Raw genomic sequence first — 20,002 nt, 5'->3', positions numbered from 1 at the left:
TTAAAACTATTTGGGAAACAATAGAGACCCGGTACATTGACATCTGGCCCCTATTTAACTATTTAACTTAACCCCAATTGATTTGGAGTTCTGGAATGTTGAAGCGTAAATCGAAAACTTAAACTTGACATTGACACTTCACATCAATGAATAAAGGGCTTCTGCGGTCCTCTACAGCTTACGCACACTCCCTATCTTAGTAGAAGACTTCTGCCTGTGATTTGTATGTGTCTTTGATTTTCCACCTTAAAACAAACAGAATAAAATCGAAATGTAAAATTCCTGATGCAACGCGCGTTTGTTTCTAAACATTGAAAGGAGTACGAGTAGATGTAGATGCTATTTTCGCAAGAAAAGAACGCGAAGTGTGCAAACCTGTGCAAAAGTACAGACCTAAAGGGGTCCTAGAGTTTGGCTAAGCGGTCGGCGAGCGGATCCACAGAGACAGTTTGCGGACGCGCCCACATCTCGTCCGTCACCTCGCAGCGCGCCGCCGGCAGCTTGTATGATATCGGGTCCCCTACGTCGATCCTGAAACATCACATCACGTTGTACTTGTTACAAAACTAGACACTGGCTCTTATGCAGGCTGAAATACCTACTCGCGTCCTAAGCTAGAAAAAACAAAAAAAAAAAACTATGCTACTTTTCCCCCGTCACTTTGGCAGTTTAAATATTGCCGCCATTACTAACGATTATTAACGATTAAGGTGACGGTAGAGGTGGGTAAATTTTCAGATTCTGTCAATTTACCCCATTTCACACACAAGCGCACTTCACGCACACTACCTCACTTTACTGGGACAGGTCATTGACCCATCAAGTTTTTTTAAGATTGCGTTTTGAGTTTAGTGTTAACCACTGACCTCTTTTGAGGAACAGAAACTGTAAAAACGTTCCATTGAAAGAAGAAAGAGAAACAATACATTAAATCTTGCTCTCCTTGTCTGTTCATGTCACACGTGACGTATTTAAATTCTAATTTAATTCATTTGATTGTTAACTATTTTCTGCATATTATGGCTTTGTCGAGATACCCGTTTTGTAAAGTTAAACCGAATAAACCCAGATGTCATTAAGTCAGATGTAAAATGTTATTTACTACTCTATACGGTTATTCATAAGGCGAAAAATCAATTCAATTAAAAATTTAAATAAATAAAGTTTCGGCAGGGTGGAAATTTAATTAAGGCCGACAAAATAAAATTTAATAATATATGTCGGCTGATGTACCCCTAAGATCTTTACAGATTTACTTGTACGAGTATCCTATATTCGCTATTTATTTTGCTATAAAATTTATAAAATTAAAATAAATAATTAAATATTATACTGGCATTCCACCGCTATTATTTCAGTGCTGAACTGATTATCTTCGATCGTAGCCTTGATGATGTAGTTGTACTTACACTTACGGCGGTAGGAGCGGCAATGAACCCCGCGCAGCGTAGAACGAGAGGTGCGTTGGGATAAGTGCATATACATATAATTCTTCGTGCGTCTGTCTGTCTGTCCGTCCGTCTGTCACAGTCTATTTTCTCCGAAACTACTGGACCAATTCAGTTGAAATTTGGCACACATATGTAAATTTGGCACACAAATGTAAATTTGTGACCCAAAGATGGACGTGTAACGTAAATAAAATGTATTTTAGAGAATTTGAAATACGGTAGCCATTTTTGGGGGGGGTAAATGAAAAAATTAAAAAATATGTTTTTTAAACTATATAGTGTTACATATCAAATAAAAGAGCTCATTGTAAGAATCTCAAACATAACTTTTTTTATAATTTTAGGATTAATAGTTCAGCAGTTATTCATGAAAATAGGCAAAAAATGATCATTCTCCGCCCACTTTCTCCGAAACAACTGGATCTAAAATTTTGAAAAAATTACACAAAGTAGTTCTTTACCTATATATGTCAGGAAAATCTATAAGAAATGTGCAGTCAAGCATGAGACGGACTTAATATACGGAACCCTTAGAATGCGAGTCCGACTCGCACTTGTTTTTGTTTAGCTCTTATTAGGTTTAAGGAGTTTTATGAGTGAAAAAAGAAGTTTTTTGTTTTATGTGCCCGCGTTATTGCCGATCGATTGTGTTTTAAACGATAATTAGACAAAAAAACTTGTTTTTCACCCAACGAATATAGATCCCCATGACACATCTTCCAAGTCGCCTTTGGATAGGCTTAATTTTAAAAATAATTGAAATAATGTTCTATATCATTCATACTTGCAAAAAAAGACTAAAAATAATTTACGTGACCAATGCTTATTATTAGTAAATATCTTACAATTTAATATCTGATATATCACACGATACAAAAAAATGGCCGCAAAGTTAAAAGTTTATTTATTTACGTTACTAGTCCATCTTTGGATCACCGACTCTTTGTCATATGTGAAAAATGTGTACCAAATTTCAATTGAATTAGTCTATTAGGGGCAGACACACGAGTGATCTTAAAAGGGATTTTTTTCTTGAATGATTTGTATGTACTTACCCCAACGCACCTCACGTTCCACGCGGCGCAGCGTAATCAGTAAGTACCTAATAATTAGTGTCCGACCGAAACACAAATTTCTGTATATATAAATATTGTTGTCCTACTTGCTCGCCAACTTTTGGTCTTTGTCACATAGTTTAGTTTCATAATACGAAGTACTATTTCGTATGTTTCGGCCAGGCCGAAAGATTCGGCCGTTTTTTGGCCGAAACCGAAACTACGGCCGAAACATGATTTTATGGCCGAAACCGAAACCGAAACCGAATCTTCGGTCGGACACTACGAATAATCACAATGGTCTTAAGTACCACAGACCCTACTGTCGCTTAAGTCCTTTATGCCAATCTCTGCCTATTAGAACTTATAAAAAAAAAGAAACCGAGTAATTATATCCAACTACCGAACCTGCTTACAAATTTTCTCGAGATATTTGAGAAATGTGATATGCAAAGGAGAACATTCGAACAAACGAAAGTATTTTTGCCCAAGCTGAAACGGAGACCTTCGCCTACGCTCGGTCAGTGATGGTTTAGGTACAGTCAGCTGCAGGTCACCCCTGCATAGAAGATTGTATGCAGGGGTGGTACCTTTTCTCTGCAGCTGACTGTACACCTATAAAAAATTGTTGTACCTGCTGCAATTTTATACCGGTACCGTACTTTATATTTCAACAGGTATAGTACCTTCAAAACGAAGCGGTATTGATAAATAATAACGGTACCGTACCGCCTATAAATAATAATAATAATTCAGCCTATATACAGGGTGGTCCAAACCTTGACGTCCAAAAATTTTTTTTTAGATTCCTCACGTCGTGGGCTATCAGAATATACCCCATGTATGTTAGCCGATTTTTCGTAGTTATCGAGTTATGATTTTTTTTTACTTTTAACTTTTCATATGAAATTCCGGGGTTCCCATACAGAGTGGCTAAAAAATAACTGCATTTCCGTTGCCAGGGAGGTTTTGGGATTATACTGAGCAACTTTTACAATGGGGCCAACCCCGAAACCGCGAAAAAAAATTACCCTTCCGTAGAAAATGGACTAGCCAAAATGTATAAAAAGCCAATTTTTTTTTCGCGATTTCGGGGTTGGTCCCATAATAAAAGTTGCTCAGTATAATCCCAACACCTCCCTGGCAACGGAATGCAGTTATTTTTCAGCCACTCTGTATGGGAACCCCGGAATTTCATAGGAATAAGAATAAGAATAGAATAAGAATAAGAATTGTTTATTGCCACATACATGAACATAAAATAGAGTTAGAATTACTTACATAATAAAATAAAACAGTTGTTATCATATACAAAACAAAAGTGAGAAGATCTTTGTATTAGGTTCCAGTCTCAGCGTGTGCCGGGCCTAGGTGCCCGGCGCTGGTTTTCAGACCGGTCCCAGACTAAGGACGGTCGGAGAATATTACCTACATAGGAAAAGTTAAAAGCTTAAAAAATCATAACTTGAAAACTACGAAAAATCGGCTAACATACATATGGGGTACATTATGATAGCCCACGATTTTTGGACGTCACGGTTTGGACCACCCTGTATAGACAATAATCTCAACGCTAGCCCAATGCGGATTGGGGACTTCACACACAGCTTTGAATTTCTTCGCAAATGTATGCACTACGAGTATGCAGGTTTCCTCACGATGTTTCCTCCTTCACCGAAAAGCTAGTGGTAAATATCAAATGATATTTCGTACATAAGTTCCGAAAAACTCATTGGTACGAGCCAGGATACCAATGAGTTTTTCCTTACCGCTTATACCGTAAAGAAATAATGCAGTCTCTGCTTTGCACGATTATTGTGTGGACATAATTCTTATAATCACCGAAACATACATACCTCTACGCACAGAATGTCATTGAAATAAAACATTGTTTTTTATAGTAAATTAATATAACATTCGATTTATACACATAACAATAAGCAGGCCAGGCCGCAGCGATATTGGCCTGTAAGCTTCATCTCGGTCTCCAAATCCGCAAAACTCGCTGGTACTAAATGCTGGTCTTGCCGTTATTAATTATCTTGATTCTTGAAGATTATCAGAACAGCACGTTACGTAATCGCATACATAGACGGAACGAACGTCAACAAAGTAGGTGTAGACACTGCAAGTCTTTAGGTATTAAACGAATTACGCTTCGTATTAATAGATGAGTAATATTTAAATGAACATATAATATTCTCTAACATAAATACAAGATTACAATTAATTGACATCATAAGTCATTGACGTACAGAAGTCATATACATTTTTATAATGACGCAAAATTGATACCAGCATAATGAAAATCAATCCCAATCAGTAAAACGAGTCTTTAAACTTTTTTCATTTTAAGCGGGTTTTGAAGGAACAAGTTACTTAAATTCGATTGTAATCGTATTGTTTTAGGATAATTTACTGCTGTTTTCGACCGTTACGACCCGTAAATAACAACAACTCACATTTAAAATTTGACTGGAGCTCGACGTGATTATATTTATTTACCCTATTTTATGAAATACAATTTATCTACTGGTATACATTTTCGTATGCGTATATGATGAAATGTCTTTATTAATGTCAAAAACGAGCTATGACGATGTACACGTCTGCTTCGATGCAAGGCCAACGGCCATCTGACTCGAAGAAGAGTTTTGAGTGATGTCGTCAATGTATGGAAATTATACGAAAGTTTACATTTGGGATTGAATTTCTGTGTTGTATTTGTGAGTAAAAATATAAGTAGATAATAATCTGGTAGTTTAGTTATCTAGCCTTCAAAATCCCACAACAACTCAATTACTGTCAAAGACAAAACTGTAATGCGTCTTGCTCAAACGGAACTCCATATTTTGATTTTTGGACACTTTTAGTGTCGATTTGTAGAGAATTACAGGAAATAAAAAAAAATATAGCGTGAAGAGCCGGTACACGGCTTCTTCGTGAACAGATTTGCGTATAATTTAATGCAGTTATTAATCATTCATTGAACAAATTGATTGCACAAAGTGAGGTCTAAATCGAAAACGTCATATACCGTCCCCTTAATAATTAACATTTAATGTAATACTCTCTTTATTTTTTTTCTAAGGCCGATCTTTTCAGTCGCCCCTCGTATTAAGCCCCATGCGGGTTAGGTTTACATAGGCAGACAGACACTGACAGATATTGATAGTGAAGGCACCACGACTGGGACTGATACAAGACAAGGCGGCCTAGCCAAGGTTACAATCGCTATCGCTTCGCCATCGAATCGCTTTGTGTCTCTCTATTACTCTTCTATATTTGTGTGACAGTGACAGTTGCGTTTCGTTCGCTACGTAGCGTTAGCGATTGGCACGTTGGCTACGCGGCCTGGTTTGAACACGTAACGATGTAAAGATTTAAAGCAGTATACTAGAAACATTACAATTTCTCGCTGCCTAACCAGTGGCAATGCATGCTTGTAGCAAAAGCAGTACTTGCGGGCCCCGCGAACTCAGTCCAGCTTAAACCAAGGGCCCAAAGCCAAAAGCCTCACCCACGCCAGTATACTCGGTCAATGGACATCGCATGGCGACCCTGCCAGACTCATCGCATTATATTACATTGCCTCATCGTTTTCGTTGGCATGTGTCTTGCCTCTCTTGAGCCGCTCAAGCACTGAGCGTTACTACGCCTGTGAATCGCAACAGTAGACAGTATAGTGTACCCCAGGAATATGATGGTCTGCTTGTACGGGTCGTAGATCTGCCCGGGCGGGAGCGGCGGCCGCGCGGGGTAGTCGCGCGCCGTGCGCACCAGCCGCCCATAGCGCTCCAGCGGGCACACGGCGCGCCGCCCCACCATCCCTGCCGATATACAATATTAGGTAAGTGCAACTTTACTAGCTAAAATAGATAGATGATAATGATAACTCATCCAAATTCCAACATGATAATTTCATTCTACAAATTGGGGAAAAAGATGGCCGGTGACTACGCTACCTGAACGGGCTAAGTATGACGTCACGTTTTCATAGTAATTTTACGTTTTACGTGGGACCGCCACACTCTGGCACAGCAAAGTCTGAGCAGAGCTGGCTTGGTCTGACTCTACTGTAGGGATTTAATTTGACAGTTCATCGAATGTATTCCCGTTCGGTATCCTCCATTATGTTCACTCAACGGTATAGGTAAATGGTTTGGAGTTGCTTACCTGAGGAAGTTGGAGGCAAAGGGGCCGGTGAGGGGTCCACCTGCACAGGGTACTGTCGCGGCTCCGACTGACAGTTCATCGAACGGACTCCCGCGCGATATTCCTCCATTGACATGCCTAAATACGGATAAATGGGTCGTGTGATAATTTTTATTTTATTTTCGAAAAAAGAATCGGCCCTTTAAAGTCAATTGTATGTGAAGCCTCATATCCAAATAAGACGTCGCTATCGTGTGCGCTGTGACTACCTACATTAGTCCCACATATTTCCATTCAGAATATTCTAAACTAAAGTTTAGCCATCAGAACGTAAATAATGCGATCCACAAAGGCGCACCTCACTCCTAATCCTAATACAAAATAAATAAGCAGTTACTAAGGAAATCTAAAGTTTTCTAGCTACCCAATTTGAGCGCTTCTTCCTCCTGCATTTCCCGTAGCTGGGTGTAGAACGACCATTTCTGCTTCCACTGTCGCGCCGCGTGTCTCTCCTTGCGTGTTAGAGATGAACTACAGAACAACAATTTTCTAATTAGCCATAGCGTGCTTAGTGCTGATATTAATTAAATAGATTTTAGCCGTTATCGTTAACATCAGCTACTAGATTATTAGATAATATGGTGTAACAGTTTACTTCTTACATGATTAGTAGATCTAGTAGACCAAGAAAATAAATTGTCTTAAAATTACAAAAAAAATGCTTGTTTGATGCGATAAAATTATATGTCATGACCCTGGAGATGTAAACAAGGCTAACAAATAAAATTTATTCAGCTAATTAGTTAAAGAGCATTTACAACTTCAAATCAACCTTATTATCTACTCTTCATTTAATAGTCAGTCGACCCAGCGATTCGATGAGATTAGTACCTACGTTACATAATTTAGGCCTGATTATCTAATCTACAATCGAAAAAGCATGAGTCGGGATTGTTACTATTGTCTGTATTGTCACAATAGTGGAATATTGGACGAAGCTTGTTACGGCTTTTTGTGTACCTACTATGGCCGAAACCAGCGTAATGGTCATTGAATATGTAAATACTTTTATTGACCAAACTGGTCTTGAGTTATTTTAATCTCGGCCAGAATGTCAAAGTTATATGGTCAAGTGTATTGACACAACAAGGAATAAACTCTATTATTTATTTGACCAATGTGACACAGTGTAACCTTGTTTACACTAGGTAGATCTTTAGCTTAGTCACATTGTTTTTGTCAACTTGTGACATCGCAAATGTTGGGAAATTTGTGGGCTGGTTGTAGGTAAGTTACTATAGGTAAATATTCCATTCTTAATAAGTAGTATTTTTCCGATTTCACGCAAGAGGCTATACAAGTATACATATCAATCAACGCTTTAATTCGAGAAGAAAGCTCCCGGACTAAACGTTCAACAAAACAATGATATGTAGTATAGTTACAAGACTCACAGGATTCCCTGCGCCTTCACGGGATCTATAGAAGGCTCGCGGCGGCCGGGCGCAGGTGCGGAATTCTCCATTTATTTTCCGCTAAACTTTTACACTAACATTTATCTCCGTGAGACGCTGAACCGTGTACAAAGGGAATCTTAGGGTCTACCGCGGAAATTCTAAATCGAAATTTCGTTATCTGCCCGTCTTTCATACTTGCATATTTGAGCGATAGACCCTCCGTTGCTTAGTGGTTGAAATCGATCAAGCGGTAAAAAAATATAGGCGCGAGGGGCTGTCCTCCCATAGAAAATTTGAATTTCGCGCCCTTTTCTACTGACATTAGGTAGTACCAGCTTTTTTTTTGTTAAATGGAACTCATAATAACTCACCCGATTATTGGTTTTGTTGGTAGGTACATCAAGTGTGTAGTGTAAATAATATCTGCCGCTAAACTTGAATGGAAGATGTAATTTTGAATGGAAGCTTTACCGTGTTTTGAAACGAAAACTTTTCTCGCTCAAAACAAAACGCGCGAAAAGGTTTTTCTAATGAAATGAAAACGATCCATTCATGTCCCTAATTTAGAAACTAACTTGAACGAAGAGGCTAATAATAGAGCGTTATCTTAAGCCACTCTTAAGCAAGACGCCAGTGGCTTTCCAATTTACGTTGTCCTTGGGTTGTCCCTTTTATCTATTGTTATGCGATCGCGTTGCTTGAGACCTACTTAAGTTTTCGAGACCTTTGTAACAAGTCCATTAAGCTACCACGAATTATTTTATTTATACAGAACGATGCGGCCCTCACAAAGGGGCAATAGGGCGTGCGTCTAGACGACGCAGCGGAGGGCAACGGAAGGGCAGACGGCCTGCACTGCGCAACCGATGCCTGCGTTCGTAACTCTAAGGCCCTGGTCTCCTATTTTATGCTGTACGCGGCGTCTGGCGTCAGCGTCAACGTTTTTGAACAAAAAAGACGCTGACGTCGACGTCTAAAACAGACCACAACAGTACATCTCTATAGTAAGCATCGTGACGCAGACGCTGTAAGCGGCCGATGGCGTTTATAGGAGACCAGGGCCTAACTTAGGCCAATTCAAACTACGTGTGACATTAAAATGATATGGAATATGTGAATGTCTAAGTACTCTAAATGATGTCAGTCGCCTGTGCGTCTCGTTCGCGCCAATAAATGTATGGACAAGTATGAGCGAAATGCACGCGCGACTGACATGATTTACTTAGATACAATTTTGATGTCATAATGTAAGTTTGAATTGACCTCATCTACTCGTGCGGCTGCTACGCATACGCACAGTGTTTCGTCGGCTTGACGTAGCCAACGATATTATAATATAACTATTGATAGGTTATACTCATCCATACGGAGCAACGAAAAATACTTAGGTACAGATTTATTTATATGCCTATTACCTACGAAGAAATCTGTTATTTTTGATTAATTTTCTCAGTCCATTCATCTTTGTCATACTCGTTGTTAAACATAAGCCTTTTCGGCTCTTTCGGTGTGCGGAAGCTCGTCAGCACGTGCACATTGCTCGCTTGCCTAGGCGCGACTAAGGGCAACTTGTACAATTTGTACAAGGTAAGCGCTTCAATTTTGGAGAGCCAATAATGTATCTTCAGTATCTTTATATCGATACTAGCGACCCGCCTCGGCTTCGCACGGGTTAACAAATTATACATTAACCTTCCTCTTGAATCACTCTATCTATTAAAAACCGCATCAAAATCCGTTGCGTAGTTTTAAAGATCTAACCATACAGACAGACAGACAGCGGGAAGCGACTTTGTTTTATACTATGTAGTGATAATATCATTGGGCTGGTTTATCAGCATAATTGGCCCTTTGAAACAGGTATACCTACTTATTTAGTTGTGAGTTGTAAAAAGGTACCTTAAAACTCATAAAACCACTGATAATAAATTACCGCAACGTGGCCGAACTCTATTACTTTACAACATACATACAACATTTTAGTCAAACAGGAAAAAAAACCTAAATAAATTATAATTGTCACTATACTTATTGATTGTTTATTTATAATGACTTTACGACCAATCGGTCGACCTCCATAATCTTATGTTAATAAAGGCTCTGGGAAGACACAAATCCATCGTGCACTTTTGACTTTTGGTTTCGTAAAGATAGTTTAGTTACTAGAATAAGTGTGAATATTTGCATGTCTCTACTGACAAAGCATGTGGAACTTAATACCTCTGTATACCTTTGTACTGACCGTGTTTTAAGCAAATAAATTTCTGATTTCTGATTTCTGACATGGACGATGTAAAAACCACTTCAGCAACCTAGGTACCTAATACTTACTTACTGAGTAAGATAGGTATGCTTTCATGAGTCTGTCGCGAATACTCTGAGGTTTGAGGTGGATCACGGTTGGGGACAACTAAGGTGGGGACAACGAATGACTATTAGGTAAACAAATTTTGGGTGGAGACGTCTCAAACTCTTATTGTTGTATTTTTATTAACTTCAGAACCATACTTATTTATTACTTATTATATATATGTACCTATAAGAGTCCCTCGTAAAGCTGATATCTAGAACGGTAACTCGAAGCGGATATCCGGAAACTATAAACAGAGCTTAGATAACCGCATGCTACGGCCCTCATTGTTTATTACAATTTGATCCATTGAATTTGATCGAATTGTCGAACAAATTACAGGCCGCAAACAAGTTTGTATTCTAATGGATGTAAATACGTCTGTAGGGGAAGGGTGGACTAACTAAATGAAAGCCAATCACTGTTCGGACGCCCGACGGAGCTGTCAGCCGCAAATTGCTCCAAACATTGTTAATTTCTTTGCGTGCCGCCATCTATTCTAAAATTAAATGTAATTAAATTAAGTAGACCACCGGTATTAAAACGCCGTTTGGGAAGGGAATTTAATTTGATTAGATTAGGACAGGTATTGCTCTGCTCTTTTTCTTTATAACTTAGTAACTATTTTCCTTCCCGAACCGACTGGAAAGTGGAACGCATAAACTGATGATTTCACCAGATCATCACTTAGATGCGGTGGCATTCGAGTGGCTTATGCATGTGGCTTCAAAATGTCTGAGTTTGCTGTTCTGGTGCAACGCAATATTTTTGGACCTTATAAAATGTAATATTTAACACAATTTATTCGGAAAAAAAGATACTGCATAATACCACATAGCCACGAAAGCCTCTGCCCAGCAGATTTAGTAGAGATGCCGCGAACGACTGTTCGGCAACTATTCTGTATTCGGCCGTTTTGCCGTATATTGGGTTTTCGATCGAATACCGAATATCTGTTGCACCTACCTAAAAAAACAAAATACCTACACAAGAAAAATAACCGCAAACCACGATATTTAATTTTAACATGTTTTCTTGGAAAGTTGTTAAATACGAAGACCTGTTTTTGAGCATTAATTAATTACAAATAATTTTATTTTGATCATGGGTCTAATTTTATTGTTTTTTTACTGGTTCTGAGCAACAAAAGTTAAACTTTAGTAAACGTTGTGCTTTGTTGGCGAACAGTTTTCATAATTAACGTGTCTCAAAATGTTCGCATGTTATGCCGAATATTCGGCGCTTCGGCCGAGAGAGGGGCCGAATATTCGGTATTCGGCCAAAACCACTATTCGGGGCATCTCTAATTTATACGCTGATGATGATGAGTCGCCGTTCACAGAGCTATAACTTTACCTCGTGACAAGACCGTGCATATTACATTTGACGAGAAGTCCGCCGTTGCCCGGAGAGATTTGCAGTTTCCCGACGCCCTAACCTTTCCGCCTACGCCTCCGTGTCTAGACTAGACGCTCTCAGCAACTTAGGTACTTACTTACTGTTCATTTATATTATATAAACGTGTGTAGGTACGAACTGGGAGCCGAAGGTGTACTGGGAATTGATGAGGGACTGATGCAGGGTACTTGGTTATCAATAACAATTCTTAAAGCTCTCGACCAAGGCCGATTTTTGAATTTCGACCACTCGATTTCGTGTATTTCGTTCAGTAATATCTCCACTACTAGGCATATAAATTCTACTAATAGAATTTTAAAACGAGTGGTCGATACCACTTCAAAATGTTTATCACTCGTATTTCAAAAATTAGCGTTTCACCGTTTTCCACCGATTTTCGAGTGTCGAAATCGAGCGATCGAAATTCAAAAATCGGCCCCCAGATACTAAACGATTTTCGTTAAATATCTGTCGTTGGCGTCGAAAAGGTAAATGTAGGTAGGTACCATGAGTGATTTGGGTGACATAGACAGCTTCTTTACATCACAAACACCTTATAAATGAAGTCCCCGGCCGCGTCTGTCTGCATGTACATACCTATGTATATTCGCCTTGGAGGATATAATCAAACGGAGACGCCATGTCTGTAATTTTCTGTACAAAACAGTCTGCCTCCCTAAAAGTTACTCGAAACATGTTCGAAATTTCATTTGTTATTTAGGTAGATTTACTCGTTCCTATTTGGTAAAATGAGTTAATGAAAATATTTGACTTTCGCTATAAGATTTATTTTTCATAAACCGACCCAACGACCGAAATAATAACACACATTTCACAACATATAGGCAAGTAAATACTTATTTGCCTATGCTGTGACATATCACACCTCGCACGTTAAAACGCATCGTACTATTTTGGGCTAGGTATGTGAATAGCATATCTAAGAAATAGATATACAAACATACAGATACTTACACTCTAAAAACAGTAGGTACCCTTCTTTCTTGGTCAACCAGGAAAAAGTGTAATATTTGTGGTTTCGCACTTGACCTAGTTTCCTGTCGTGCGCCCCGCGAGTCGCAGCCACCCTCCTTCGACCCCGACTTTATACCTAGAACGTCTACGTCTGCAAGGGGTGCTGAACATCCCTAGAATATTCATTTGTTCCTTTTGATATATACAGTATCTGTAAAATAACTTGTCTCTCTCAAATAATTTTTTAATACTACCTATACATCGTAATTCGTATTTCATGCAGATTTTGAAGTTAAAAGAAAGCTTTCAGAACTGCTGAGGTGAAAAGGTCATACTAGCACACATCGACACATCTCGTAGTATCTGGGCCTCAAGGCGGACCATGTGCTTGTTTGGCACTGACGTAATAAATAAAAAATTAGGAAAGTCAGGTTTCTTAGCAGGAAAAATTATCTATTTTCCCATTTGTTCTCGTTTGTTTTATTGTTATAGTTTGCTAATCCGCGAAATAATAATTTCCCAGTCAATCAGTGCTACCCCATTATACTTAGGTAAGTGCGTATTTTTACATGCAATTAATGTTCCCACGCCCACCGGAAAAAAATACATATAAGTACGCAAATAAATATAATAAGTACAAAACTCGACACGTACCTATGTATTTCGCCTCTCAACGAGGCACGCATCATCGAGAGTTGCTGGAGATGAGACATTCGAACTTTAAAAATCTGTTATTGATATTTTATTGGAATGTCGCATTGCATTCAAACAAATTATGAGTACCTACGGGCGAGATGCACTGGCGGATGATCTCGAAATAACATCAAAATTGATATCACTTTATAAGTGCGAATCGGCTTCTAGACACATCGCCTAATAACAGAATTTCTATACGCAACATGCGTAACCTAATAATATGTTTTATTCATCTTGACAAATGCTTGCCTAATAAACGAAGTCATCTCTTAATAATAGTCTAAGATCCCGCAGATATATATTTGCGACCATATGGTCGACCTTCACCGATCTGTCTGACGGATGAAACTTATATTTTATGAAAGAAAATATGTTCCAGACCATAAATTAATAGGGTTGCATAAAGAAATATGGTCATATTTTCTTTCTTTCAAAGCGATTTTTTCCTGGTGTGGTATGTCGTTGGATAGGTCTTTTAAAATGAATAGGAGTCTTTAATAAACATTTTGTGATAAAGTGAATTATTTCGGAAATAAATCAGAATCAGAATCAGAATCAGAATCAGAATTTTATTGGTAAAAGTATAACAGAATTTTACATGTCAGGCATAAAAATATATTATAACTAGATATGTCACATTTTTAATTCATATATCTTTTTTAACACAATGCTTCGAAAGTAAAAAAATGTGTTTTCCCTCCTAACTTTTGAACCATCGGTCCATAAAATATGAAAAAAATCATAAAAATTGTGCTTAGTAAACACATTTAATAAAAGTTAAAACAATCGTGATCAGTTAAGCCGTTTTTGAGTTATCGCTAAAAATCTTTTCTTCTTATTTTATTAAAAAGCCTGGCAACCCTAATTTGGATTTTCGCAGGCAACCCTATACCACTGTATTCGCAATAAAATTACCGTAATTTTGATGTATAATTCAAGCGTCAGACAGATGAGTGCAATTATCGATAAAAACTCACCTGTTTAAACACGGCAACCACATAATAGTGACCGGAAAAAGATAGGCAACCTAGTTGATTAATGTTGTAAGTACAAGTTGTATACTTTCCAATGGAACTTATTTCGTTCGTCAGACAAGTCGGTGAAATTTGAAGAAAAAAATATTTCATCAAAAATTAATTAAAAATAGCCTTGTCCATATTTCATTAGGCAACCCTATTTATTTAAGTTCTGGGACATATTTTCTTTCATAAAATACAAGTTTCAACCGTCAGACGTATCGGTGAAGGTCGACCATATATGCGGGATCTCCTACTATAATAATCGCATCACATTCAACAGTAAATGTTAACGTAAATAAATACTTATTTGCGATAAAATAAATAAACCTCCGATCTTATTACTTTTCCGCAATTTATTTAAAAGAATTGCTTGAAAATAAAGGGAAACGATTCCCTGGTATCAGTCACATGGCATTGATGATGAAATGACGAAAAAAAAAGGATTTTCTAAGTTAAAACTCGAGAAACTAAGACATAAGACATTTATTACACGCCGATTAATGGCTCCTCTACACGATGGGCCAGCGCCGGCCACTCCAAGGGACGCGTTTATGCGTTAGAGGGAGCAAGTGATATTGCTATCTCAATCTACCGCATGGCTGCGTCCCTTGGAGTGGCTGACGCTGGCCCATCGTGTAGAATAATAAGAAAATTAATTATCATCCGGGTAATTACTTAGTTTTTGAAATCGGTGCCAAACCAAAATTTTAGAGAACCGATATGTTAGACAACGTTAGTTTACTCATTCTTGTAGGTACTACATACTCGTTTTTTTTCTGATTAGCAGCAAAGAATGTTTTTGTTGGTTTGGCACCGCCTTCAAAAACTAAGTAATTACCCGGATGATAATTAATTTTCTTATTACTAGGTATTAATTACTTTTTGGCAGAAATTTGATTTACGACGGGATAGGGACTGGACACGTATAGGGGTGCCATATAAAAATTATTTTGTGCTTTTCAGTGGGTTGGGCTTTTTGAAGGCGGTTCCCTTTTTTTAGAAAAAGATATTATATGTATTAAGTTATTTTGTTTCGGTTTTCTTTTTGTATATTTTTAATTTTTAATTCTTTTTTATTTATTATATTTTATTTTTTACTTTTTAGTGATAGGTACTTCATTTGTTTTAGGTTTTGGGCTAAAATACTAGTTTGTTAGGCTCTCCATTTAGTTTTAACGTAATTTAGTATTAAGTTATTTTGTTTTGTTATATTTTATCTTTTTGTTTTTTTTTGTTCTATTTTTATTTATTTTATTTTATTTTTTACTTTTAAGTGATAGGTACTTCATTTACTTTAGGTTTTCGGCTAAAATACTAGTTTGTTAGGCTCTCTATTTAGTTTTGGGAACTACCTACTAATGTTGGTGATGTCCTAACTCGATGTTAAACGCGACAAAACATAATATGACGGACGTTCCGGTGCTAAACGATTTGTATGTATATTGCTCCCACTTCCACTGCCACTCCCATTTCCAGTCCCAGTCCCACTTCCACTCCCATTCCCAGTCCGAGTCCGACTCCCACTCCCACTCCCACTCCCACTATTTTATCTAAATCAGTTTTTGCAACTTTGATGGTAAGTATACCGATAGCATCGCCACATACCGGGTCCAATTGGTTTTTCAAACCATCTATGTACTGTAGACTAAAACCTTCTCCAGAATGTACCAAACACTTTTCTGAAAACCGCATCAAAATCGGTTCAGCCAAACGCGAGATAATCACGAACAAACATACATACATACATATGGGTCAAACTGAGAACCTCCTTTTTTTAAATGTGGTTAGAAGAAAGTTGATTGACCCACCTAGTGGAATTCTGCAACATAGGCACACGAAGACAAGTCGGTTAACCAAAACAATGTGTGCCTATGTTGCACCAAACTTGAGTTCCACTAGGTACAGCCAGGGTTCAGCATCAGCTCTATCTTGGGTACTGCTCTCCTAAGTGCTCATCAAGGCGCGTCGGATGACCCAAACAGCGTGTGTCCATGTTGCACCAAACTTGAGTTCCACTAGGTACAGCCAGGGTTTAGCATCAGCTCTATCTTGGGTACTGCTCTCCCAAGTGCTCATCAAGGCGCGTCGGATGACCAAAGCAGCGTGTGCTCATGTTGCACCAAACTTGAGTTCCACTAGGTACAGCCAGGGTTCAGCATCAGCTCTATCTTAGGTACCGCTCTCCCAAGTGCTCATCAAGGCACGTCGGATGACCAAAGCATCGTGTGCCCATGTTGCACCAAACTTGAGTTCCACTAGGTACAGCCAGGGTTCAGCATCAGCTCTATCTTGGGTACTGCTCTCCCAAGTGATCATCAAGATGTGACGGATGACCAAAATAGCGTGGGCCTATGTTGCACCAAACCTGAGTTCCACTAGGTACAGCCAGGGTTCAGCATCAGCTCTATCTTGGGTACTGCTCACCCAAGTGCTTATCAAGATGTGACGGATGACCAAAATAGCGTGGGCCTATGTTGCACCAAACCTGAGTTCCACTAGGTACAGCCAGGGTTCGGCATCAGCTCTATCTTGGGTACTGCTCACCCAAGTGCTCATCAAGATGTGACGGATGACCAAAATAGCTTGGGCCTATGTTGCACCAAACCTAAGTTCCACTAGGTACAGCCAGGGTTCAGCATCAGCTCTATCTTGGGTACTGCTCTCCCAAGTGCTCATCAAGATGTGACGGATGACCAAAATAGCTTGGGCCTATGTTGCACCAAACCTAAGTTCCACTAGGTACAGCCAGGGTTCAGCATCAGCTCTATCTTGGGTACTGCTCTCCCAAGTGCTCATCAAGATGTGACAGATGACCAAAATAGCGTTGGCCTATGTTGCACCAAACCTGAGTTCCACTAGGTACAGCCAGGGTTCAGCATCAGCTCTATTTCGGGTACTGCTCTCCCAAGTGCTCATCAAGATGTCACGGATGACCAAAATAGCGTGTGCGTATGTTGCACCAAACCTGAGTTCCACTAGGTACATCCAGGGTTCAGCATCAGCTCTATCTTAGGTACTGCTCACCCAAGTGCTCATCAAGGGATGTCGGATGACCAAAACAGCGTGTGCGTATGTTGCACCAAACCTGAGTTCCACTAGGTACATCCAGGGTTCAGCATCAGCTCTATCTTGGGTACTGCTCACCCAAGTGCTCATCAAGGCACGTCGGATGACCAAAATAGCGTTGGCCTATGTTGCACCAAACCTGAGTTCCTCTAGGTACAGCCAGGGTTCAGCATCAGCTCTATTTCGGGTACTGCTCTCCCAAGTGCTCATCAAGATGTCACGGATGACCAAAATAGCGTGTGCGTATGTTGCACTAAACCTGAGTTCCACTAGGTACATCCAGGGTTCAGCATCAGCTCTATCTTAGGTACTGCTCACCCAAGTGCTCATCAAGGGATGTCGGATGACCAAAACAGCGTGTGCGTATGTTGCACCAAACCTGAGTTCCACTAGGTACATCCAGGGCTCAGCATCAGCTCTATCTTGGGTACTGCTCACCCAAGTGCTCATCAAGGCACGTCGGATGACCAAAATAGCGTGGGCCTATGTTGTACCAAACCTGAGTTCCACTAGGTACAGCCAGGGTTCAGCATCAGCTCAGATCTATGTATACTAAAACCTTCTCCAGAATGTAACAAACACTTTTCTGAAAACCGCATCAAAATCGGTTCAGCCAAACGCGAGATAATCGCGAACAAATATACATACATACATACATACATACATACATACGGGTCAAACTGAGAACCTCCTTTTTTTTTGAAGTCGGTTAAAAAAAATCCGAACAAATATCAAACAAATCAATTAAGAATGTTACAGTTTAACATTTTGTAAGGGCAAATGCACTATAATTTATAATAATCATACCAATATTTTTTGCGTTGTTTTCGTACCTATCCGAACAACCGACAAATTTTTGAATTGTGAACAGATAAACGTTTCATTTTATTACCTGCATGCATATGTAGGTATCAGGGATGTTGCGGATGCCGATTTTTTGACATCCGCGGACGCGGATGCGGATGCGGATTTTTAAATGCTCACATCCGCGGATGCGGATGCGGATGTCAAGATTAGGTACTTAGGAAACGTCAAATATTACATTTTTAGTATTTTTTTATTTAAAAAAACGAAACGTTTAGTATTTGAGCAAGAATATAGGTGCGTTATATTTAATAAACAGTAACTTGGCCGACTTTTCTGGATCTAGACGATTTCGTTATAGGTAATTACAAAATTACCTAGCACTTACGCCGCCGCTAAGACGCTCCTGTACCGATTTGTTCGACATCCGCATCCGCATAAGCTCCGCATCGATTTTATGCGGATGCGGATGCAGATTGCAGATGCGGATGTTGAAAAGAATGCGGAAGTTCCGCGGTTGCGGATGCGGATGCGGATGTTCGCAACATCCCTGGTAGGTATACAATATATAAGGTCTCATTTAGAATTAAACGAATCACACAGATCTATCTCTGTAATCTATATGAAACGATCAGAATCCCACTAATATCCACTTTGAATATCATTAACTTAATCTGGATTTGAATAATTTTGATTTAGATAGGTAACTAATGCAATTTAAAGATCTAAGCCTTGAATTGCTGCTTTTGTCCCGACAAATGCACATTGCTTTTAACAAATAAAACGGCTCGAGATAAGCCTCAGGGAGGTAGGTATTCTGTACTAACTGTGCAGGCTAGACGTGTCGCAGTAATTATTCTTTCTTTGGTCATAGAGCGAGCGAGACGCGTGCAGACTGAGTCTAGACGGTCGCAAACCAATTACGATGCATTTAAAAGGCCGGCGCATCTCACCTTCAGACGTTCCACACGGCTCGTTTGTTGTCCTCCACCCCCTGTCTAGACTCCAACAAACAATGATGCGACGCAGACATTCATTGTGCTAGCTCGCTGGTCAATGCCGATTAGGTTCTGATCCCGAGTAACATGGCCGGTGCATGAGGTAACCGTCAAGGTCGTCACAACCGCTGCAAGCGGTGACAGCCGTTTTTTTGTGTGACCTTTACTTGCCTTTTGTATGCACGTATAATGACCGGATTTTCTAAATTTTAACGAGCGTCTGACTTTAGCTGGGTAAGTCAATGTCATGAAAATAAGGTTCTTCGGTTACACAGGTCCAATAACACGAGTGCATCGATTGATCAAAATACACTGACATTAGCAATACGTGTGCTATTTATGATATATTCTGTAATATAATAATAATATGTTATATACCTAAATATGTAGTAATTTAGTTTATCTTACCATATTAATTAATTAAGAAATAGTTATTTGTACAACAAGAGATCAAAGTTTGATATTTCTTCGAGTGCTTATTTTGAGTCCCGTGCAAGCTAAAGATTCTAATTTAGAATCTTGAGCGTAGTAAGGGACTCAAAAGCGCACGAGATGTAAATAACTTTGATCTCGTGTAG

The 20,002-nt window shown here is 39.1% G+C and overlaps 1 protein-coding gene across 1 annotated transcript; it reads right to left on the bottom strand.

The window, feature by feature from the left end:
* Positions 1–378: 378 nt before the first annotated feature.
* On the bottom strand, positions 379–8,225 carry LOC134652001 (uncharacterized). The gene is made up of 5 exons (XM_063507154.1): positions 8,116–8,225; positions 7,086–7,192; positions 6,683–6,799; positions 6,198–6,336; positions 379–531 (listed from the first exon to the last, which is right to left on the bottom strand). The coding sequence occupies exons 1-5, from the start codon at positions 8,184–8,186 to the stop codon at positions 405–407; spliced, it is 561 nt and encodes a 186-aa protein (XP_063363224.1). The 5' UTR covers positions 8,187–8,225; the 3' UTR covers positions 379–404.
* Between the last annotated feature and the right edge of the window lie 11,777 nt (positions 8,226–20,002).

The sequence above is a fragment of the Cydia amplana genome, chromosome 11, assembly GCF_948474715.1.
Source record: "Cydia amplana chromosome 11, ilCydAmpl1.1, whole genome shotgun sequence".
Lineage (NCBI taxonomy): Eukaryota > Metazoa > Arthropoda > Insecta > Lepidoptera > Tortricidae > Cydia > Cydia amplana.
This window is presented reverse-complemented; position numbering and strand designations above follow the sequence as displayed.

Excerpts from the sequence above, each read along its gene's own strand:
- LOC134652001 (XM_063507154.1), bottom strand. The coding sequence starts at position 8,186 with ATGGAGAATTCCGCACCTGCGCCCGGCCGCCGCGAGCCTTCTATAGAT. Across the intron at positions 7,193-8,115 it reads GTGAAGGCGCAGGGAATCCT|TTCATCTCTAACACGCAAGG; the intron begins GTGAGTCTTGTA and ends GTTGTTCTGTAG. Across the intron at positions 532-6,197 it reads CAGACCATCATATTCCTGGG|GATCGACGTAGGGGACCCGA; the intron begins GTACACTATACT and ends GTGATGTTTCAG.